This window comes from Ammospiza nelsoni, chromosome 21 (assembly GCF_027579445.1).
Source record: "Ammospiza nelsoni isolate bAmmNel1 chromosome 21, bAmmNel1.pri, whole genome shotgun sequence".
NCBI lineage: Eukaryota > Metazoa > Chordata > Aves > Passeriformes > Passerellidae > Ammospiza > Ammospiza nelsoni.
The window spans coordinates 9,072,123-9,095,503 of record NC_080653.1 but is presented as its reverse complement, the minus strand read 5'-3'; the positions used below and the strand labels follow the sequence as shown (position 1 = coordinate 9,095,503).

Sequence of the window (23,381 nt, the reverse complement as noted above, 5' to 3'; positions counted from 1 at the left end):
CTCAGAATCCAGAGGCAGTTGGAGTTTCCAAGAAACTATAATCCAGATAATCTTAATGTAATATGTTCTGAATTATAAAAATTCCTATTACTACAATGTCTTAGGGAACTCACAGCTAATTCAACAAGATGCAAGATCAGCTTCATGTTTTATGAAAAGCAGCAATTAAAATTATCTAAGAAGAAATTCAAAAGCACTTAGGCAGCCCTTTCCTGGAATTTTTGTTAATTTTATATATTTTTTCAGCTGTTTCAAAGAGCACAGAAGAGTATCTGGGAGCAATACCTACTCTGCTCCATGTTGAAATGTTAAAGTTACCAGATGTCCTTGATTCATCTTGGCAGTCCCCATGCGCTTTTCATCATTTGTCTCGTGGCAGAAGACACTAATTAAAATGAAACAGAGCCCAACTCCACACTCAGGACACTTTGTCAACTTTTGGCACCGCGGTCAAGCCAGGATTGTTTTGCTGTGGTGTTAAACAGCGAGCTGATGGCTCCGAGCCACGCTGGCGTTTGTTTGTGAGAGGGAAAAGGTGGGGAAGCGTTCCTTGAAGCTGGAGCGGGGAGCAGACGGTGGCGGTGGGTGGTGGCAGAGCCAGGCAGGAGGCTGTGCTGGCCCTGTGGGGACACCGGGGGGCCCAGCTCCCCCAGAAGGAGCCACCCTGCCCAGCAGAGGAAGCTCTGAGCACCCACTGAGCCCCCAGAGCGTGTGCTCGCCGCTGTTACAGAACGTTTGGAGCGCTCAGGAACTCGGGGAGCTAAATTTAGAGTGCTGGCTGTGCTCTGGGCGTCGCTGGGTGCATGGCTCCTGTGGGATGAGGGGAGGTGGATGGGATAAACTCACAATTCCCAGCTTCCTGAGTCTCCATATTCTCCAATCATATGGAGAGTAAGGCTTGCACTTGATGTGAGAAGGAAACACAGGTATTTATATCATTTCAAATTTAATAATGTCGTCTTTTGTTCTAAAAAAGAACATTTTGCAGTATTGTTTTGGAAGAAATCCGTTTCATTTTAGCCTTAAAACAATGCCTTCCTCTTTCTCATTTGCTGTTGAGTAATAAGCAGGGTTTGAACAGGCCTTGGGGAGGTGACCTGAATTGTATGGAGGGCAAAAAGAAGTGATTTTTAATTCTTTGTAACCCTTGGAAGTGGCTCCTGTGGGCTGGCAAACAGAAGACAGGTAGGTCTCATGAAGAATGCTTTGACAATACCTGTGACACATGATCTGATACCATACAAATGAGTTTAATGGCAAAAATCCAATGGTAAATGCTCCTTCAAAGTAGGGCTTCTTTAAAAAGTAGGGCTTTTGCAGTAAACCTGAATTAATTTTAGCAGCTCTATTCAGTTTTAATAATTCCAGTTGCTTAAGACCAAAGGCAGCAGGAATTTGTAAGGAATACAGCAAGAGGACTCTTGTTGACAGAGCCAACATCCATCAAGCTGCAGTTCATTTTCTCAGGTTTTTCTCAGGTTCAGCCTGGTCAACTGCAGCTTTGAAAAGCTCAGTAACTTCTGTCATCACAGTTTTACTGCCTCCTTGACCATAATAAGGTTTTTTTAGGGTGTTTCTAATTACCAAAGTCATTCTCTCTTTTTCTTTCTCTTATTATTTCTTTTTAAAGTTTTCGAGGTCAAGTCAGCTTTTCCAGATTAATAGTCAAAGATTATTCTGAAATATCCCCATCCATTGCAAAACACGGGATTTCAGGCCTGAATCCCACTTCCAGCTGTCATGGAAATTTCCAGTCCCATCCCAAAGGAAAATTCCATTTTCAGCCTTCCATTCAGACCCCAGTTCAGGAAAGGGTGTGCTTTGAATTTGTGTTCCTCTCAAACCCCATTGATCCAGCTCATTCTAACTTCTTTCAACAGCCTCAAACCCTTCTGTGAATTAGCCACAGAAACTTGTGCTCATTTCACAAACGAATGAATGAATGGCTTTTAAAGAGATAGATTTATGTGATGTAACATATTTACTATCAAAATGTAGTAAGCAGTAAGTTTATCTAGTAAAAAAAAAAGTGTTACAATCTCTTATTGACACGCTGCACTTTATAGACATTATTTTCTTGCTAAGGAGACAACTTGTTCTTTAGCCCAAACATTTTAATTTAGTAACATATATGATACAAAAAGAATTACTAACTGAGTGTAGTTGTAACTGTGTTGCTAAAATTGCAGCAGTTCACGCTAAATAAATTAAGGGTATTAGAGGGATATGTGTCAGAAATTTAAACTTCCAAAATAATGGAAACTGAGCAAGCATTCAAACAGCAAATTCAGGGCCTTTGAGACAAACATCCAGAGCCAATTAGAACCATTCCTTGAGGTCTGTGGAGTTTCTTTTTTACTATTTTATATATGTTATAAAATATTTTAAACAATCCCCCTTCTCACTGTTTGAAACTGAAATGTGATTTTTTTTTTTTTTAAATATCCCAATACTCCTTCGGCTCTGTTTAAATCAATGGCAAGCAATTCTTGTAAAAATGAGCAGTATTAGCTATAATTCTTGAAGTCTGACTTACTAAAATACAGTCTTTTCTATGCATTATTTTGGCACACAATCTAACATTTTTACTGCTTGTGTGATGATGGGACTATTGGTTTTAATGCCATTTATTATTTCAACAGCTAGAGTTCAAACTGTGGAGAGCTCAGGCTCTCTCATGGATAGATAGTGGATATTGTAGGAATATTTCTTGCTTGTGGGAAGCAAGACAGGAGCTGACAGTTTAACAGTGGGTGCATTTGTGGGTGAAATCCAGTACTGGGCAAGGGGCCAGTTCCCGGTGATTTCATTCTTCAGGAGAGAACACGAAGGCAGGCAGCTTGCAGCGGCCAAGGGAAGGCAGCTCCCCTGACCCCAACCATCCCAAAGGAGGGCATGGCCAGCAGCCACGAGGCAGCGAGGGCCCGGCCCGGGGGCAGCAGGGGGAAGCCGGGGCAGGGAGCAGCTGGCAGCGGCTGCTGGAGCCCCGGGGCTGCGGAGGAGGAGCAGCAGCGCTGGCCAGGCCGCTCCCGGCCCCTGCCAGCGCCACATTCCCCTGCACCGGGCTCCCTGCGGGGCTCTCAGCGTGGCCCTGCCGCGCCGGGAACACAGGCTGACCCCCTGCTTCCCGTCCTTTCAAACACTGTTATTTCCCTTCTGGAATAGTTGTGCTGCTGCCATGTCAGCGCTGTTTGTTCCATTTCTCTCAACCATCAAACCATGCTTCTAAACTTACTGCTTGCAAGGGTTCTTCAGGGTGAAGAGATAGAGGAGAATCTTGACTTCATGATCAGAAGGCTGGATTTATTAATTTATGATATATAATACATGTAAGTTAGAATTAAGAAGGAAATATTTCACAGAAAGAGTGGTCAGATACTGGAATCATTTACCCAGTGAGGTGGTGGAGTCATCATCCCTTGAAGAATTTAAAAAAAGACTGGATGTGGCACTTGCTGCCATGATCTAGTTGAACAGTTAGAACATCGGCTGGACTTGATGATCTTATAGATCTCTTCCAGTCTTGAGCTTCTGTGATTCTGTGATTCTGTGAAAAGGAATAGAAAGAAAAGTTCAGAAGCTTGCTATGCTAAGAATAGAAAAGGAATGAATAAACAAAAGAGCTCTCTCGGATCTGTCCCAGAGAGCTTGGTCCCTGATTGGCCCTTAATTGTAAGCATGGAACATGGGCCAACCACAGGTGCACCTGTTGCATTCCACAGCAGCAGATAAGCATTGTTTATATTCACTTTCTCTCAGCCTTCCAGAAGAGGGAAAAATCCTAAAGAAAGGATTTTTATGAAAAGATGTCTGTGACAACATATATTTATTATAGAATTATCAGATGCTAAAACAGTACTACACATCTCAATATGCCTTTCTAAAGAATTATTATCCTGAGCATGGTAAGACAGTCTCTTTGGAGAAGCTGGAGCACAATGACATGCCCTTCCAACTTCTCTATCTCATTTGTTCAGGACAAGGGTGGAGTTCCAAGGATTTCACCTTTGTTGTTAATCCATTAAATATCTGAGAATAAATCTGATCCTAAATTTAGTCCCCCTGTAAAATAACTGAAGGAACAGTAACTGAAATTGATCAGGAAAATGGTTGTTATAATTTAGATGTACTTTTCTCAGCTCTGCATTCAGCACTCAGGTTAGTGGCCAATCTCCTTTCCACAAGTCAATCACTTTGTGGCTGACTCCAAGAGGAGACTGATTTCCTACCTTGAACCTTGGCTGCACCTTTGTACCTCCAGTTAAGCCATTTCTTCTCCATGTTTTCTTCAATTTACTCTACTTAGAGGCTTGCTGGCTCCTCAGTACTTCATAATGGAAAAGGTGCAGAACAGATCAAAACAGGAACAAATAAATTGTTATTTTCCCTGTCCAAACTAAAGAGTTTCAAAGCAGGACTCAGGGCTTGAGAATCCTCCTGTGACCGCAGTGTTTGCCTGTTGCCAAGGCCTGTGGTAGGATCTGCATTCTTGTGGCGACAAAATAAGTTCCTCCACCACAAGTAAATGCCGTCCCCACAAAATGGAATAATTTCAAACTCAGCATGACAGTTAAAGCCCTTGGCTTTCAGCAAACTGGGACTTAAGCAGCAAATCAAACAACCCATTTTCTTTTTGATGCAGTGCCATGAGGTTGGCTACTTAGAATCTCACTTTTTGTGCAGTAATAAAATTCTCTTCTGCCCCTCACTGTTGGGCACTGATGTTGTGACATGCACGAGGATTCCAGGCACATATGGGAAAAAATCAACTTGCCATGGAAGATTTACTGGAGAGGCAATGGTCAAATTCTTTCTTTCTCTGCAATTCTGAGGCTGGAACAGCTTCCTTGTCTCCAGCAGATGAGAACGAAATCTGGCTCATTTAATCTAATTTTGTCTCCGCCAACAGATCCTTCTCTCAGTTCTGGTCTGCAGAGCTGATTTTTATAATAGCTTCAATAGGAAAAAAAGAGTGAAAAATTAAAAAATCTCAGCACAGAGAGCCTCCAATGTTTCCTCTGGACATTTTGTAACTCCCACTGTTAACCAGTAACTGTGCATCTTTTTAATTTGAATAACGATGCCCATAACACTGGAAGCTTTAACATTTACTCAGCCAAGACCATTTATCTTGTTATAACAGGATCAGCATCTCAGCTGGGGCTTCTGGATGCTACTCTACTACAAACAAAATTAAAACCACCAGTCAGCTGAAATTAATAGTATATGGGAGCCACACTGTTCCTGTGCTCACACACAGAAGGACGTGTGGAGGGTGTTAAATCCCAGCACAATGCACTGAGAGAAATGGATTTTTCCATAATTACCAAACCCCTCGGATAGCAGCTATCACCAGGATCCAGGAGAGCTCCTGAAAATATTGCTCCAACATTCCTAATGGATGGTTTTCCTCATGCCTACGTCGGCAAGAGCTGGGTGCCAGCTCCCCCCTCCTCCTGCCCTGCCAGACGTAGGAAGGCTTTATTCCCAAACGGGAGCGTTTGCTTGCTGACATCACAAGCACCAGGATCCTTTTGTTTGCCTGTGTCTCCTGCATTGAAATGTTTGTCTGAGTCACAGATCCCGCTGCCTCCCTTCCCCTATGTCATCCTGCTTGCTTCACAGCTTCTCCCTGACTCACAGTTTTTAAATTTTGACACAGCCCAGTTTGCTGCATGGCAACTCAATACTTTTCCCTTTAATATTTTATTATGTAATTTTTATCTAAACCCTATAATGATGCAAAAACCACTGCTTTTTTTTCTTTTTTTTTTTTTTAATAGGGAGATGACTCAGATTCAGCACTGAATTTAATTTCAAGGGAAAGTCAGTTTAGTGTATACTAAATAAAAAATTTAACATAGTGACTCCCACAACTTGAATTCTCCATTTAGCTGCTGGCTGAGTTTCCTCAGCTCTAACGTTACCGAGTGCTCTGCCAAAAGGGGTCATCTCTGTGCATGTGTACAAACACTTCCCATAATTGAAGTAATTACTATTTTGCAGTGCAGCACCTTTCTTCTCCTCTAATAATCTCCTTGATTTGTTTTCTCTTAATAAAAAAGAGGACAAAAAGCTGCTGTGCTTTCAGTGTGGATTCATTCTCTGGGTTTAGACTCTGGAGCTGCTGATATTGCTGGTGCCTAAGTCTGGGTTTCCCCTTTATTACAGCCATGAACAAAAGAGATCCTGATCACAGCAAGAAATGAAATGAAGAACATGGAAGCCATGGCTGTGCAGCAGTTTGGTTCAAGCCTGAGTCACGGTAAAATATTCCCTCTTACTGAAACAGGAACATAAAATTATTGTGCTGGATTAAATTCTTTGTCCTTCAGATTCAGCCTTTCATCTCTGTTGTTGGCACCACAGGATAAAGGAGAAGTTCAAAGCAGAGCTTTCACTGTCCTTGACCAAGGACTTTGCAGCAGGTGAGGGCTGAAGCCCCACTCTGGTGTAGCACTGAAAGCTGCATTTCCCTTCCAGCATCCACTGCCTGTGCCCTGCTCTGAGCCTGTGGAGAGCACAGTGCTGCATCCAACCTCCTTAAAATTCAGGTACACACAAAGCCAGATGACTGATCCACATGCCTGTCACTAAATGTGCTGTGCTAGAGGCTCTCATTTCATTGTCTTTTTACCCAGGGTGAAAAGATGCAGTTGTGGCTCCCACATCCACCTTCCCCCCAAAAAAAAACCCAAACAAAAAAAGCCCCAGCCCCAAAGCTGAAGCCATTTCTTATAGAAAACATATTTTTATTATAAAAGTACAATTATGCCATACACAAAGGAATTTTGTGCCACAAAAATGTGCACGTTGCAGTCTTAATATTAAAATAAAGTCCCAAGCAGGAACTGAAGTTGGGAATCTCTCAGGCTGCCTTTGGCTGCACGTCCACCCTGGCACTGCTCTCCTGCAGGGTTTTAACCTGACCCCACTGTGGGATCACTTTGGGGTGACTTTGGGATCATTTGGGGTCACTTTGGGGTCATTTGGGATCATTTGGGGTCACTTTGAGGTCACTGCTGCTTCTCCTCCTCTGTCCGGGGCCGTTTCCGAGGGTTGGGCTCAGTCCCTCCTGTGCTGGCAGGGCCAGCTGGAGGCTGCACATCTCGGAAGCCATGGGGCTGGAAGATGAAAGGGAAATCGTGTCCTAAGGCTTGTAGGGATAGAAAGCATGAGTAAGCAGTTCCCAGAAGATCAGAATAAGGATCATGCTGCCATTTATTCAGGATGAGCAGCCACAGAATGTTTATAGACCAGGTTAAGCTCAGCGCTGCAAACTTTACAACACATGTGCCAACTCATGTCTGCTCATTTTGTTTTTTAAAGATATTTTATTTTCACCAACCAGGCTATCACTTCCATTTTACTGTTTATCACCCCTATGGCTATGAAAAACTGCTTCTCTGTAAATTAACTTATGTTGCCTATTTAAATAAATCAAAAGACAAATCCATCAGCTCCCACAGAAGCAAGGAGATGACTGGATTAATTGCCTCAGTCATTTTCAGAAACAAAACTGTGAATTTCTACAACCTAGGATATTTTTGTTCCATGTACCTACTTAATGAACTGAAAACATCAATGAGACATTGTAAGAGAACAGCAGAGCTGAATCTGTCTCTAGACTGCAAAGACTGTTCCAGCATAGTAATTTATGGGACACAATGGGATGAAAACCTTTGACTGCCAAAAACTAAATGTAGAAGTGAAAACTACAGGCTGCTACTCAGGAGAGTGCTTGAAGTGATCTATCTGGCCTGGTACCACTTGTATTTTCTGTTACTGTAGCTCACAATTTAATTTTTAACCATTTTAAAATATGAAAGATCTCCAAGTCAGTTAGCTAAACATGCCATGGATGCAGATGGAGATGGTGTGCTGTGTGAAGCCTGCAACTCTGAATTCCCATCTCCAGACAAATGCTGTGCAGAGGGCACTGCTGACAGCTCAGTGAAGACTCTCAGTGCAGCCTTAGAGAGGAAAAGGCATTAACCAGAACACAAAATTGCTCTGCTGATCCAAAATGCTCAGGTAGAGACAATGTGGGGACCAGAGCATTTCAGGCATGCTGACATTTTGGGTTGGTGCAGGAGGAATGCAGGCAGAATTACCATCAGAGGTGACTCTTCCCAAATGCCAGCGTGTCCCACACCAAGACCAATCCCAAATCCCAAATCCCAACAAAATGTCTTGTTTAAGTCTCCCATCCCTGTATTTCTATTTCTGAATGCCTCACCTCACCCAACCCGGGCTTTTTAAAGGAACAAACAGCAAGAGCTGCTACAAGGGCAGGATCTGTGCAACCCCTCTGCTATTTATAAGCAACTCAAGTGTTATTCTAAAGAGCATAATGGGGAATCTTCAAGTTTAATGTTTCACTACATCTAATCTCTGCCATTTCCCTGAGGCACAAAGGTGGATCTGCAGCCAAGTATCCACTTAATCCAGAATGCTGACTCCCAGTGAAAGCATTCCAAGGGTTAGAAAGGCCAGAACATAAAGCAGCCTGCCCAGGATGGATGTTTTGTGCTTGGCTACAGGCAGGGACCTTGAAAATACAAGAATTTTGTGTACATTTGTGAGGTTTGGTAGTGGCTTTCAGATGGTGAGGATGTGACTGCTGGAACCAAGGACAAAGCTCAGTCTTTCATTTGGAATTGTTCCTTAATATCCTCTGGATTTACACCCTCTGCAGCAAGACTGGCAAGGGCAGATGTGTTTATTACCTGAGCACTGCTCCCAGTGCAGGCCTGGCAGACCCTCCAGAGCTCAGGGAAACACAATTCTAACTTGGAATTTAGATCCTGGGTCTCTGTCTTTCACTACGAAATAATCAGGTCACATTCCTGGGAAATTCAGGTGAATCAGCCCAGCTACTTACTCCCTTGTGCATAAATCAATTTCCATTTCTATACTGTGCATTTAAGAATGAATCCTTATCAGCCTGTGGAAGGAGGGATTTCATGGGAGAGGAGTTCCACAGCCCCCTCAGAGTGGTGACTGACTCCAGTGTGCTGGGAAGGACAGGATAAAAAAAGCCCAGAGCTCACTCATGAATTTACACATTTCATCAGCTCATGGGTGCTGAGCAGCCCCTTTGCCAATGGTACCAATGCACCTCATCTGCACAATCCTAAAGAATTATTATTTTTTTATATCTTTTTGTTTGCTGGTTATAGACAAATCTGACCTGGAAACACTGGACATGTATTGACATCTTTCAGTTTAACTATGGAATGAGAAATGATAACAGCAAACTGTTATCAGACCTGGATTTCATTAGAGAAATGGAGATAATACAATTTTTTACTAAAAGAAATCATCTGCTGAAGCAGTTCATCAGGATTAAGGGAAAGACCACAGGGATAATCTTAAATATTAACTAATCTTTGATCAGGATTCACTCTCAAGTCTATTTCAAGATAGTGTGCATTCACACAGAAGAGAGCATAGCTGTTTTATGATGCTTATAAAAATGAAAGAAAAAGGCAATTAAACTGTCTGAGATAAAATCCATCTGTTTGCCAGCTGGAGAAAAAAAGGACTCACATCACATGATCCAAACAACCTTGGCATGCAGTCCCACTTCCCCTTCCAGTCTTTATAAAAGTTTATATTTGCAGTATTTGGTGAATGCATTAATGGGTGAGGGGGAAAACCCTGATTTCTGTTTGAAAGTTTGAGGATCTCATCTGATGGCAGCATTAAAATCTGCAGAAAATGCTATGGCAACGTGTTTCCATGAGGACATGCAGCAAACAGTGATGGAATTGTACCTATGGATGTGACATTTGAGGAGGTAAGAACTGAGTGGTGCTGTCTTTTTAAACCTAAATACAGCTTAGACAGCATGTCTTCTCATTAATATGTATCTAAGCACTCCACAATAGGAAATAATCACAGGATTTAACTGGGGATGAAGAAGGACTCCAGCCATAAGCTGGAAGCTCCTTCTATGACAGGGACAGAAGAGAAAAATCCCTATATTGACTGGGTGTAGGGTCAGTGTAGGATAAACACAACGTGGGTTACACCACACAGAAAGCAGAGATGGAGAAATACCCATGGAACAAAGCACTGGACAGGCTCTGGAATATCAGGTTTAATTCTGGTCATCCTCATCCTAAAAAGATGAACTCAGCTGGAACAGAGGCAAAAAGCCACCTGAGAAACCACTCCCTACCTGAGCAGGGAGACAATGGTTCAGGTGTCCCAAAATGAAGCTCAGATTGTTCTTGGTACCTGCACTTAGGATAAAAGTTAACTTCAGGGGCAGATAAAATAAACAGCACCAGCAGCAGAACAGATGGGGACAGGCTGCCTGAAACTTTGGTCTGGAAATCAAAAGTATTTTAACTTTGAGTAGACAAAATGCTGGGTCACTTTTCCAAAGAGAAAAAGAGCAAATTACCCCAAAATCTGGAGCTACCCCAGTATAACCACTTCCCTTCAGAAGGCAGCTGGAAAGCAACACTCAGAAAGCAAAGGCCACTGTGAGATTTGTGTGAAATTCCTTTGCAGGTGACATTCCAGCTGGCAATGTCCCTCCCCCAGGGACACTCACTGTGATCTCATAGGCTATGGTGGACTCCTTCTGGCTTGGTGACTTGTACAACGTGGCCAACCTGGGAAAATAAACCCCAGGTAATTATCATTAATACATACAATAATAAAAATTCCAAATAGCCCAGTGACCAGACCCAAGTTTTCCCACAGTACCAGTGGAATTCTTAGGGATGTATTTTCATATAGGTCATTCAAACTGTGGATTCCCATCCTTACACGACCTGTCAGCTCAAACACAATCTAGACCTACTAAAAAAAGTGAATGATTAATTAGCCTTGTTTCATCACAGTATTTGATGACATTTTTGGAACAATATTCATCATGAATTAATTCCAAATGTCACTTTCTTAAAATGCAAACAAAAAAGGTTTTGAGCACACCTCTTCCCTATCCCATTAATCACTTGTTCTTTGCCCTCTCAAGGATGTGAGAGACCTTCAAGAATTCTTCAAGAATTCCAGCACTTCTAGGGAGGCTTTTTGCAGAGATTTCCCAAGCCTGTCAATATAACCCAGAGGCTGGAGATGTTCTATTTCTAAGCCTGCCCTTGCCACTGACACACAGCACAACCTTGAGAAAATAGTTTCCCTTTTATTTCTCCTCTGACACTTCCCTGATTTGCTGCATTTAAACTCTAAGCAATACACCTTGATTTGTGTTCTACAGCAAATGCTTGCATAATATAGAGAGAAAATTGCACAGCAGCTCAAAAGGAAAGGGGTTTTCAACCCTTGTCAGGGCTGCACCGTGCCCACCTCCCCAAAACTCACCCTTACATAAGCCAATCCAGAAAGTGTTCTGCTCTCTGTAGCAAGACACCCTGCCAAAAATCCTGTTAATTATTTTCGGGGGGTTTTTTCCTCCCTGAGGTGCCTTTCTATTAGAGAGCACGTAATTACAGCCTGAGGAACGCTGCCACTTCATGTTAGCTACACAGGGAATTCCTCAGAACACTCAAATGCTGGGTTATACTTGACAAAATTGCCCAAATGTGGAGCTGCAGAAGCCAGGCTTTCACAAGAGCTCAGCTGGAGCCTCTGACTCAACAGGATCTTTCCTCCCAGCAAAGAGAACTCTTAGAATTAAGCTCTGACATTTTCAAGAGTAGAGAGAAAGGAGGAGACAGGTATCAAAGTGGCCAAAGCACATTTAAAAATTATTTTTAAAAAGGCAATAGATCCTCAAATGATCTTTGTGCCTCAATAACCTGATGTAAAACCAACAAAATCACAATGGAGCATCAGCCTGTGCAAAAATAAGACAGCGTTGAGCTATTTCTGCTTTTACAATTGTGTCCAGAATTGCTGTTTCTGCAGGCCCCACTGTACATTAACTGCAGATTTACATCAGTAAATAAGCCAGGTTTGTCTCTCCTTGGCTTGTTTTCTGGAACTTCTATCTGCAGCCTTCCCAGCTCTGTTGCAGAAGAAAAAAAAAGTTCTTTTCATATATAAAATTAACTTTTGTTCACTCTGTAATCATTATGTTGATGCAACTCGTCCTAAAAAGACTGTTAACTAATCAGTGATGTTAATTTAATTCCAAATTAAACAGCCTGCTCTAATCATCCTGCATTGCCTTCAAACTTAGAATTTAAAAACAAAACTCCCCGAGAAAGTGTCACTGCATTTTTCTTTCAAATTCAACAAGCAAAACACTGCACAACAACATTCTAGCACCACTTTTGCTCACTGTTTGCACAAGATTAGGGAATTGCAGCACAGCTCCTTAATCTCAAGCTGCTGCATGGTGATACTGCATAGAGGACAAATTTAACTGACCACGAAAGAGAAATGACCTTGCAATATAAAGAGGGGAAAAAGAACCAGGAAACAGGGGAGGTCTCACTGCAACAAACAGAATTTCACACTGGTTTTTGGAAGGTTCAACCCCTGAGGCTCAGGGTCAGCAGCCTGTCCTGAGGGTCACAGGCCAGGTGGCTTTAAAGCCTTCTTTGGCATCTCTGGCTTTGGACTGACTGGGGATGGAAACACTGAAGCAAAATAAAATTATTCTCAAAGAAATTATAGTGGCTACAACCAACCATGGAGGAGTGGGAGGTTCTTTATAATGAGGCTGTTGAAATTGCACCTCTTCAGAGTGAGGCATAAAAATCACCTTGTAACCCAGCAGATCTATACTTGCACTGAGTCTAGGGCAAAAATTCACATTAAAATGAGAAGGGTTTCATTAAAAAAAACCAAACTATCTTGCAAAATGCAAATAGTAAAAGAAATCCTTGTGTCTGAGCCATGAGGATGTTACACTTTCATAAACCATGGCATCTTGCCAGGAAGAACTCACCAAGAGGAGGAGAAGGAGCCTGACAGTTCAACCCTCACTGAGACAATTCCTGAGCCTTGGGAGCACAAGCAAGGCCAGGAGCCAAATTCAAACCTCAGCTTGGCCCCCATGGCCAGTTTGAAACATTCTCCTGTGCCATTCTTGCATTTATGGGGATTTTCCTCCCATTTTCCCTCACCTCTGAGTGTTGTCCCAGTGGAAGATCAAACGGACGGTGGCAGCGTGTCCCCAGCTTTCTCCTGAGGAACACAAAATGACAGATCATTATCTCTCACAACACCAACATCAGTAAGCTGAAATGAAATTAATCTTCAAAACCACCCCATGATTAAAACAAAATCTGCCTTTCTTGCAGTGATGCACCACATCTTTTTCATACTTGCAAGGAATTCACAACAAATAGACCTAAAAAAAGGAGTAACCTCTGTGGTCTGTGTGTTTTACAGAAATCTTGATGCAATACTTCCATATTTCAGAAAATATGAAAAATTTGAAAATATAGAAATATAGAAAATATGAAAATATAGAAAAAAATCATGGATGCCCAATAAGGGACAGGTGCTAAACAAGTCTTGAAAACAGAGGCAGCTTGAAGAAGAGATTTGTCTAATTACTACTAAAGAAGTCTGGTGAGGAGGTCTAAATCCTACTTCAGAACTGTGATATTCTGTCTCTCAGGCATAATTATGAGCAAACATCAGTCCCTTTGGGATGCCAGCTTTGGGAGAAAGTCAACCATTATTAAAGCATTAAGGGCCCCTGAAGCAGTTTTCTGCTTCTGACAGCAAAATGCAAAATAACCAAAAGCAAGCAGGGAGGTGTGGTGGAAAGAGAGAAGAAAATTTAGATTTTTATCCTGCTCCAGGGGCTCAGTCCCAATGTTTCAGCTCACACCCGACCACAAGTCAATATGCAGACATTTTATTGGGTGCTTTTTCCTGTTTATCCCTGTCAGCACTCCAAAGATGGATTGCATTTTAAACCAGCCAAGTCTCCCCTGTCCACCTGCTCTTTGCTGTCCTCCCCTCCCTGGTCTGCCCCACACCCCCAGCCCCTCGTGCCCCCTGTGCTCTGGCATTTATTACAGCACAGAGAAGGAAAAAATAAAATGATCCCACTGTAATGAAGACCTAGATCCTTTAGGCATCTTGCCAGAGCTTGCTCCACTACATCTGAGTTGAGATTAAAGATTTTGGCTCTCAGAGATGGCTCTGAGGCAGAGATCAAAACACATTTTACAATGGCTACAAATTCCACACCAGCAGATTTCCAACTGCACTGAATATGTGTGAAAAATGCTACTGTAAAATGAGATATTTCTGAGTTGAACTGCTTGTAGATTAATATTTGACCTCCTTTCTAAATATATTTAGTAGAAATGTCTAGGAACACCCAGCTTAGCTATCACAAGTGGGAAAGAAAGCTGTCCCCTTCATAAAGCTCCTGACTTAATACCTTGCAGCATCTGTGCTTTTTCTTACTTTTTTTTTTTTTTCCTCATAATTAAGATCTTCCCTTCTGCTCAGGAGCTGAATAAGAGTTTAGAGATTAATGCTTTCATGAAAAAGCTGTTTCTTAGGCTTACCAATCAATGGGAGGAAAAACCCAATTTAGTGATTTTACTTGGGGGTTTGCTGCTGACCCCTCCCTCAAGTTCTGGCTACACCAAACCATGGAGGAGTGGGAGGTTCCTTAGCTTTTATGATGAGACTTTTGAAACACCATCTTTCCAGAGCAGAGCATCAAAACCACTTGGTTAAATATTCTCCCAACTGGTACCAAGCTGCATTTTTGGAAGAGTTCACACTGCTGAGTTTAACAATGCTGTGGTCACACAGGCTGGGGAGAGGCACAGGCAGCTCCACAGGAGGTCATGTCAAATTAATTGTTTGTGAAAGAAAATATGCACAAGGCAAGGCAGGATAGCTGGGAATTATAAACTCCCCTGAATGTCTTCACATTCTTTACTGTCCCCATGACTCAATAAACACAACAGCTCCCAAACAATGCTGGCCAGTGAAAAAAGACAGACTCTATTAGCTTTAATTGAGTTTGTAGCCAGAAAGGCTGCCAAAAATAATCCATCAGAGAGCAAGAGGCAAAACTGACAAAAAGGGTCAGATCCTGGGAGCTGGGTCTGCCTGCACAGCTCCAAATTCCACATTCTGCACATTCCTGCAGGAGATGGGCTGTGTTTGTTCATTTTACCCTCTATCTCTGCCAAGTGGTTTGGTGCCTGTACAGACTCTGGGAACATCTTTGCCTTTGTACTGTCCCCTTCCCTCTCCTCTCCAGAGAAAGGGAATCATTACTTGGCTCACAGAAAATGAAGAATTTGTGCCCTTTAAGTGAATCATAAAATAATGCAATGCTACAGCCTGAAATAAGATTGAAATGCTGAACCTTTCCTTAATTTGTAGAAATCTCCACTTCAGAACTGTTTTATTTTCCCCTGTGACTGCAGCAGAAAGGCATGGATGAGGTATCTGCTCATTACAGGGCAAAATTGAGCAGCCTGCAAAAAAAAATCTTTAACCTGGCTCAGGGCAGGCTGTGCCTGAGGATCCCCCACAGAACCTCCCTGTACATCATAGCTGCAGAGAATTCCAGTGATACAGCAAATATGAAATGCCTTTGCAAATAATTAATGGGACATGTTCAAGGGTAATGGGCAAATAAACAATTTAAACTGTTTGGGAGAGGCACTGAACGGATCTCAGGGAATTTAGGGAATTGCAGCTTAGTTTGGGGTATGCAACCATTAAGCTGGGTTCTTTTTTGAGTGATTTAACCTTCTCCTCACCACATCCCTGCTAGAGCTTTACAGCTCTCAGGTACATTTTTGGATGATTTCTCTTTGTACATAAAGCCAAAGGAAAGGAACTCATATATCAATTTTCAACTGAAAGCTCAACACTTACCTAAAGCAGGTACCAATGTGGACTGGCTTTGTCCAATCCTTGTTGTCATTTGGTTTGTCAGAACTACCTGAAAGAGGAAACAGAAGCAAAAAAAAAAAAATAAATTAAAATCTCCTGGAAATCAGCTCACTGGTGGGAGGGAAGAGAGGGAATTTTCAAAAAAGCTTTTGCAGTTAGTCAGGCAAAACTCTTGGCAACTGTAATAAGGAAAAACTGTAAGTGTGCCTCATCTTTTCAAAACAAATTAAGAGTACCCTGCAAAATGTATGTTTGGTTTGAATGGGAGATTTCTTTCATTCAAGACTTTAAAGAAATCTCAGTTTCTCCCTCCCCAAGGGAGACAAGCTCCACACAACTTATTTATCCCACAGCATTTGTCCTAAATGCTGTTTGGATCTATGTTTAGCTGCAGCTGACTCGCACTGGCCTTCCATGAGGAGCCAGCCCTCAGTCCCTGGGTAAATGAACTTGGTGCTGCTGCTCCCAGTGTGCATTATCTGGTGATTAACTGAATTCCTGTGCCTTGTAGTCTAAAAATGCACAAGTGGGTACAAGACAAAGCAGAATGCAAGTGAACAGACAGAGCGGGGGAGTGTTTTCGCAGCCCCAGTCACGGGTGGGAGGCTCACAGACAGTCTAGGTTAGATCCCTGGCAGAGGAGGGGGTGGCTGAGACAGAGAAGAGCCAGGAATATTAATGACAAAGTTCATTAAAAATGAAAAATTGTACCCATCTAAGACCCTAGAGAGTTCCATTGTTTGACATGCTCAGAGGATTCTTGCTGGAGTAGTTCAGGAAAGTGTGTGAGAGCAAAGAGTTCCACTGAGCACAGCCTGAAACATCACACAGCTGAGAGCCCAGCATGGATATTGCACATTTTAGAGAAGTAACTCATCACAAGTGCATGGCAACAGCCCCAAAAAGGCTCCTCATCCCCCTGCTGGAGAAGGGCTGGGCATCCTGACTCTGAGTCCAGCTTTAGGATCTGACTTCCTTCCATATTAGAGCATCCAGAGCTGCCTGACAAGCAATCCCTGGCATGCAGACTGGATTTAGCCTGCTCACAGCTCATGGAACTAACTCAGACACCACCAACAAGAGGGCAAATCCAAGCAAAACCCTTCCTGAAGCTCTGACTCCTTTAGCAAAAGTGAATTCATTTATTATATTTGTACTAAAGTGCTGCCTGGTTCAGAAGAAATGATTTATAGATTTTATCCTTGACCAAAGGAAAGCATTGTCCAATGACAGCAGCTGCTGTTCAAGGTCACCAGGTACCAAATTGTGGGGGAAAGCCCTCAGGAAACCTGAGGCTGTGCAGACCTTGGAACATCATCTCCCTGGTGCCCAGAGCAGCAGGAAGGAGCGCCACAGCTCATGTCAGGACACTTTGGGAATGCTGGGCTCTTCCCCTCCCACAGCTCCCAGAGGAAGCACAAGAGGAGTTTTATTTTTAGCAGCTTGGAACAAAAGCCAACTGCACCAGAGAGCTGTGGGTGACAAGGTCACAAGTCACCTGGACACCGTTAGAGACACAAGCACCATTTTGAGGGCTGGGGAAGCTCCAATTCCTGAACAATGCTCCTCTGAGCTGTCAGAGACTTCCAAAACAACTTCTGGAACAGCTGCAGCTTCCCAGTGCCATCTGCTGGCTGTGGCTCTGCTGCCTCCAGACCGTCTGTGACGTAAAACAATGCCCAGCAAGGAGCCTCTGGGTTTCCATGGATGCCAATCCAGCAGATAAAGTGGTTTTCCTCCCTAGGAATGCAAATGTTTATTTTTAAACAGAGAGTGGAAAGTTGTGTTGGAACTGCTGAATGGTCCCAGGTATTTTTGTAGGTAAAGTCATCAGAGGAGCATTTCTTGTCCAACCAAATCACTGGAGATGATGGCATTAGAAATGCTGTGCTAACACTTAATTAAGGATGCTATTGATGCAAATTTCACTTATTTTGGCAAGTCTAGGAATTTCCCACCTTTTAGGTGTTTTGCCTTTGTGATCCCTCTATATTCACCAACTAAATTGGCAAGAGTGAATGCAGAGGGCGTTACTGCAGAGGGCGTTACTGCAGAGGGTATTACTGCAGTTTTATCTGGCTATTTAGAGACACATTTCCTTAACTCTTTGTAATAAAAACAGTTATCTTTTGGGCAGGAGGGCTGCCTGCACTCACAGCTGCCCTGTGCTCGTTGGCTGTGATGATGAGCTGCTGGGCCAGCCCGTTCAGCAGCCGCGTGCGCAGCGCCAGGTCCTCAAAGTCGTGGCGGAAGGGAAAGGCAATTCCATCAATCACCACCAGCCGGACCTAAAGGCAGCAGAAAAGATCAAAAACTGTCATTTCCATCCTATAAAAAATGACAACAAACAGCAAGAGTTGTTTTTAAGTGCACTGGAATGTTTTGTTTCATCCTTAGGTGAACACGACTGGCAAAGCTGGGCTTGAAGCCCTGCAGAGGAGAAGCTGGAGAAAATAATCATTGAACAGCAGAACTGTTCTTCAGTCAGCTCTCCACAAACAGCAATTAATTCACCCTCTCCCTCAAAAATTAAATCCAAATCAGAATCAGAATTCAGGCTCTCTGGAGGCACTGCTGAGATAACTCAGCTGTTATCAGTGATCTGCCTTGGAAACACACAGTTTAACAGATGCCTGAAGATATTCCAGGCACACTGCACTGGAGCTGAGGATCTATCTTGCCTCAAGATGTTTGCTTTGCTGAATTATTTCTTTTGTAGCAATCATTAGCTGAAGTCAGAGCATGCTGCAGCTGCTGGCTCATCACCCTCAAGACACTGTACAAACATTAGTCTGGGATTTTGATTTATTTTAACTTCATTTGTTGTGGCTGTTTTGATGACCCAAGTATGAAATACAGGAGGGAGATGGATGGTCTAACAGTGCCTGCATATTCAGATGTCACTCAAATCCTTGGTGTCTACAAGTTCCTGCATTACTGCACAAGATAACAAAGTGGAAACAACACAAAAATCCTGATTTTCTGCATTACTGATTTAACTCCTTACTGGGAAGCCTCTTTATGACTGGAACACACAAGCCTGCACAGACATCACTGTGAAATAGTCCTGGGCCTCCAATTGAAAAAAACCCTTAATTTGCAAAAGAAGATTAAATAGTTGGGATTAAAAGAAGACATCAATCTTATTCTCATTTTCCCTCTTTCCTACAAATTCTTTTCCATGAGTCTGTACATTCTCCTCATGTATCATTTCTTTAAGAACAATGAGTTTAACAGCATAAACATGACTCATGCTAGACAGGAATGTATAGATGGTTATATAACTTGGCTATCACAATTATGTCCAGGTAGGATGCAATTTAGTTAAATTTCTCCCAGAGAGCAGACAGGAAAACCTAAAGTATTTAAAGTGTAAAGAAATCTTGGTAACACCTGCCTTGTCCATGCCAGCTTGGCTCTAGCAGACCTTAAATAAGTAGGTTTTTTTATCACAAGAATATTTGCTAACAGTCTTATATTATTAACAAGATCTCAAACTAATTCATATTTCCAAATGGCATATTTGGACCTCTAACTCTACATCTTTCTCATCTCTAAACCTCTACAACTTTTTCTCTCTCCTAAAAACCCTGAAATCTGGAGGCTTCCTGTGGTCCCAGACTGGGCTCCAGAGGGATCAGACTAATTTCAATAATGAGAGCTGGACTGCAATGAGCAATCTGCCAAATCACTCCTAGCCCATCCAAGGAATCAGCAGAAGGTCTTGTGGTTCTCCTGCAACCTTCAGCACTTCAGGCTGCAGGCCAAGGCCAGATAATCAGCACAGATGGTTCCAGGGAGCTGCAGCCCAGTGGAACTGTGCTAATGAAGCCATGTACTTTCCACAAGAGCAAACACAACAGGGCACCGTTAGTACCTGGCAGGGAAAGGGGAATACCAGACTACACTGAGCACAAGTCAGGCTCCCATCTGTGTATTCCAGAACACCACAGCTCCCATCAATGAAAAATCTTGGAATATGTGCAAAAGACATTCTAATCCAGCACTGATTTGTGCTCTGAAGGAACAAGGCACAGTCATATTTCCCAGATCCTGACAGGGAGTGATCTGCAGTGTAGAACCCAGAAATCTGGAGGGGAGGTGGTGAAAATCTGCCTTACAACAGCATTTCTCTAAGACATTAGGTACTAAGAAACTTTCTGGCTGCAGTCCACCCAAGAGTCAAGCTGCAGGCTCTGGTTGCTTGTAGCAACAGAAGATGCACTAAAAAGAGGAGTCACTTGGATGGTGCAGGATATTTCTGATCCTCAGCCATCTTTCAGGGCAAAAAAAGAGGCACCAAGGCTTTCTGATGCCCCCCTCATGGTCAGCACACACCCCCCTGGCTGGCAGGCTCTTGTGCAGAGCAGTTCTGTGCTGATTCACAGCTCAGTGCTCCCAGAAATGGAACATGTGGCAGCACAGACCCAGTGTCCTCAGCTCAGAGTGGAAATTCAGGAGGATGGCAAAAGCAAATTACTCTTGAGAGAAACTGGGATGGGAACGAAAAGGCAAAACAAGCAGAAGGCTTTACATTTGTACTCTGCCATCAGCCAATGTTTCACTGCCAAGCTGACGAGGTACCAAGGTGTTTACTCCTGTTACTACAGCAGACAAAAACTCCTGAGTGTGAAGATGAGTGACACCTCCTGACAAGCCTCACCTTGGAATGCTCTGCCAGGAATTCTGGCAGGAGGTAGACCTGGGCCAGCAGCTCTGTGTAGTCACGACAACGGAAGCAATAGATGTGAGAGAGGATATTTTCCACAGAGAAAGTCTCCAAAGCCTTCCCATGATCTGAGAACAAAACAAACAGACGAGTAACTGAGTCAGGAGTCTGTACGAGCATATTGTTACTTTCATCATCCCACCAAAGCCTGCCCTCCACACATAGCAACAGCAAAGCCCCCAGAAACAGAACAGGCAAGGTAAGGAGTGTGGAAACATATTTTCCATCTGGCTCGAAAGTCAGCAAGGTGGGGAGCAGATGCTATCCCAGCATTTGCACACAGACACACTGGAGCCTCCAAGGGAGGCCTCCAACAATGAAAAATTTATTTCTGAAGCAAGAACTTCTCCAGTAAATCATTTTCAAGCCAGAACGCCACCAGAGGACATCAGGGACTATTAATCATCCCTTGTTCAATATACAGGCAGTACCTCATTTAATACACTGTCTCTTTAGCTCAGTTCAAACAGAAGTTTGGTGCATAAATTCTCCATGAGTAACACAAAAGTTGTGTCCTTATCCCCAGGAGACTGATGACTTAGAGAATAAAACCTATTAAAAGCAGCCTGGCTATATTGACTTTATGGAGGAGCTGAATTCCAGCTATGGTTTTACTCTAAGGGCCTTCAGCAGCAACATTGCCTCACAAAATTCTGCTGTTTCTCTTTTCTTTCCCTACCTGTTCCTGTGTTTTGAAACAAAACCCTCAGTTTTGCTCAACAGGTGCAAATATGATCAATAAGGTGCTGCAAATATGATCATTAAGGTGCTAAAAAATGGAGGAAAAAGAGGAAAGAAGGAAGATCAAATATCAAAATCTGACACGCTGCCTAAAACTCCCAAGATCAAAATGTTCACAAAATCACCCTGTAGAAAAATAATTCTTTTTGAAGTAGCCCAGCCCAGTGTGCTCCAGACACAGATGTAGTTCAGGGTTTGATCCACAGAGGTGGCAATAAAAAGCTGTCAGCAAACACTCCAAAAGCAACACTGCAGCCTATGAGCCACTTGTTTCACTCCATCCTTGCCTCCTCCAGAAAAGAAACAACTTGGCAACCTACCCTCTTCTTGCTGAGCCTCAGCAATGAGGTGGCAGTGCTGCACACAGGCAGCTGCAATGTCCACCACTCTGTCCACCATAAAACTGCCCTCGGTGTCAATGAACACAGCTTCTCCAGCAACGCCCCCAAAGCACTCGGGGATCTGGACATCCACTGCCAGCTGCATGCTGAGAGGGGAAACAGAAACACAGATGAATATCTGCATCCCAGAGCTGTCCCTGGGAAACAGAAACAGAGATCTGATATGGGAAACAGAAATAGAGATCAATATCTGCATCCCAGAGCTGCCCCTGCTCACTGGAGTGATATTCCTGCTGAGGAATACACAGGGAGCAGTATAACCATTATTGTATTTATAATGCTGGAGAAGAATCAGAGATTGCAGTGAGACAACAAGGAAAATGGGCTCATTTCATAACTGAGTTGAACAAAAAGTGGTTCCTGGTTGCACACAAGGCACGGGACAGTGAAATACCACAGCTGGGTTTTGCCAACGCCGGGTGCTCCGCAGATCTCGGTGATTTTTGTCAGCTGCACTCCACCTCCCAGGATGTTGTCCAGTGCTGAACAGAAGGTGATGATGAAGCCCTGGGTTTGCTCTTCTTCCAGGAGCTCCAGGGCTGTGCATTTCCTGGTGGCACCTGATCCCCCAGCCGTCCTTGCTGTGTCCCCCTGGCATTCCTGCCTCACCACCTGCAGCGCTTCCAGCGCCTCTTCCCTGGAGATTCCAATTTCTAGAGAAGCCAAAAGCACAAAACACCACTTTTATTTTGCAAGCACTGACTGATTCCACAAAATGTTCCATGTTCACCCTCTCAGAACAACATGCACACAGCCCTGGAACTAATGATGCGATTTTCAAACTGTTATTGTAATGGATAATAAAACTAGAAAATCAAAAACCCAGACAGGTTTGGGTTGGAAGGGGCTGTAAAGACAACCCAGTTCCATCCTGCCATGGACAGGGACACATTCCACTGTCCCAGGCTCAAAACTTCATCCAGCCTGGCCTTGGGCACTGCCAGGGATCCAGGGGCAGCCACAGCTGCTCTGGGCACCCTGTGCCAGGGCCTGCCCACCCTCCCAGGGAGGAATCACTACACGCTCCTGGAAAAAGGCAATTTTCTAACTTCAAATAGACTTATTTTGTTTAAATCACCTAGTAAAAAGAAGAGGAAAGCTGGGGAAAGAGAGATGAGCCTAACAGAATCCCTCTGCTTTCCTGCATCCCATTTCCATCCATCAGTGTCAGCTGATCTTTTACCAGAATCCTCTATTTTTTTATTATTATTATTCACTGTGCCCATTTCCCAGAGGCCTCACTGGGGCCGGAACGGAGAAGGAAGAGGGCCCGGAAGATCCCGGGGAGGCCCCGCGGGGCCGAAAGCCGCCGGTACCTTTGCTCAGGCCGCAGGGCCCGGTGTCCAGCAGCTCCTGCGCCGTCTGGAAGCCGGCGGCGGCGAGGCGTGCGCGCAGGGCGGGGGCCAGCGGCAGCGTGCCCACCTCCCGCTGCATGGGGACACCGGCACCGGGACCCACCGGCACCGGGCACGGCCCGGATCGCTCCGGACACGCTCCGGACACGGCTCGGACGCGCTCCGGACCCGAACCGGGAAAGCGCTCGCTCCCGGCCCCGCCCATCGGCCCCGCCCCTCACGGCCTGGCCCCGCCCCGCCCCACCCTGGCGTGAAGCGGGAGCGCCGTGCCCCCGCGCATGCGCGCTGGCGTTCCCGCGTGTCGGGGCCGTTCGGACGGCTGGTGAGCGGTGCCCCGTGGGC

At 44.0% G+C, this 23,381-nt stretch overlaps 1 protein-coding gene across 3 annotated transcripts; it reads right to left on the bottom strand.

Annotated features, from left to right (window-relative positions):
• Nucleotides 1–3,329: 3,329 nt before the first annotated feature.
• RAD51C (RAD51 paralog C) lies at nucleotides 3,330–23,244 on the bottom strand. Of its 3 annotated transcripts, XR_009419869.1 has the most exons (10): nucleotides 23,001–23,244; nucleotides 22,079–22,337; nucleotides 21,604–21,770; nucleotides 20,477–20,610; nucleotides 17,970–18,101; nucleotides 15,796–15,862; nucleotides 13,053–13,113; nucleotides 10,568–10,628; nucleotides 4,230–4,953; nucleotides 3,330–3,547 (listed from the first exon to the last, which is right to left on the bottom strand). XR_009419869.1 is itself a non-coding variant. In XM_059487211.1 (9 exons), exons 1-9 carry the CDS (start codon nucleotides 23,242–23,244, stop codon nucleotides 4,945–4,947), a joined length of 1,134 nt encoding a protein of 377 aa, XP_059343194.1. In that variant the 3' UTR covers nucleotides 3,644–4,944. The 3 variants fall into 3 exon arrangements, 2 of the variants coding, with proteins under 2 accessions (XP_059343194.1, XP_059343193.1); XM_059487211.1 differs by lacking the exon at nucleotides 3,330–3,547 and having other exon boundaries at nucleotides 3,644–4,953; XM_059487210.1 differs by lacking the exons at nucleotides 3,330–3,547; nucleotides 4,230–4,953 and adding an exon at nucleotides 6,732–7,124.
• Nucleotides 23,245–23,381: the final 137 nt, after the last annotated feature.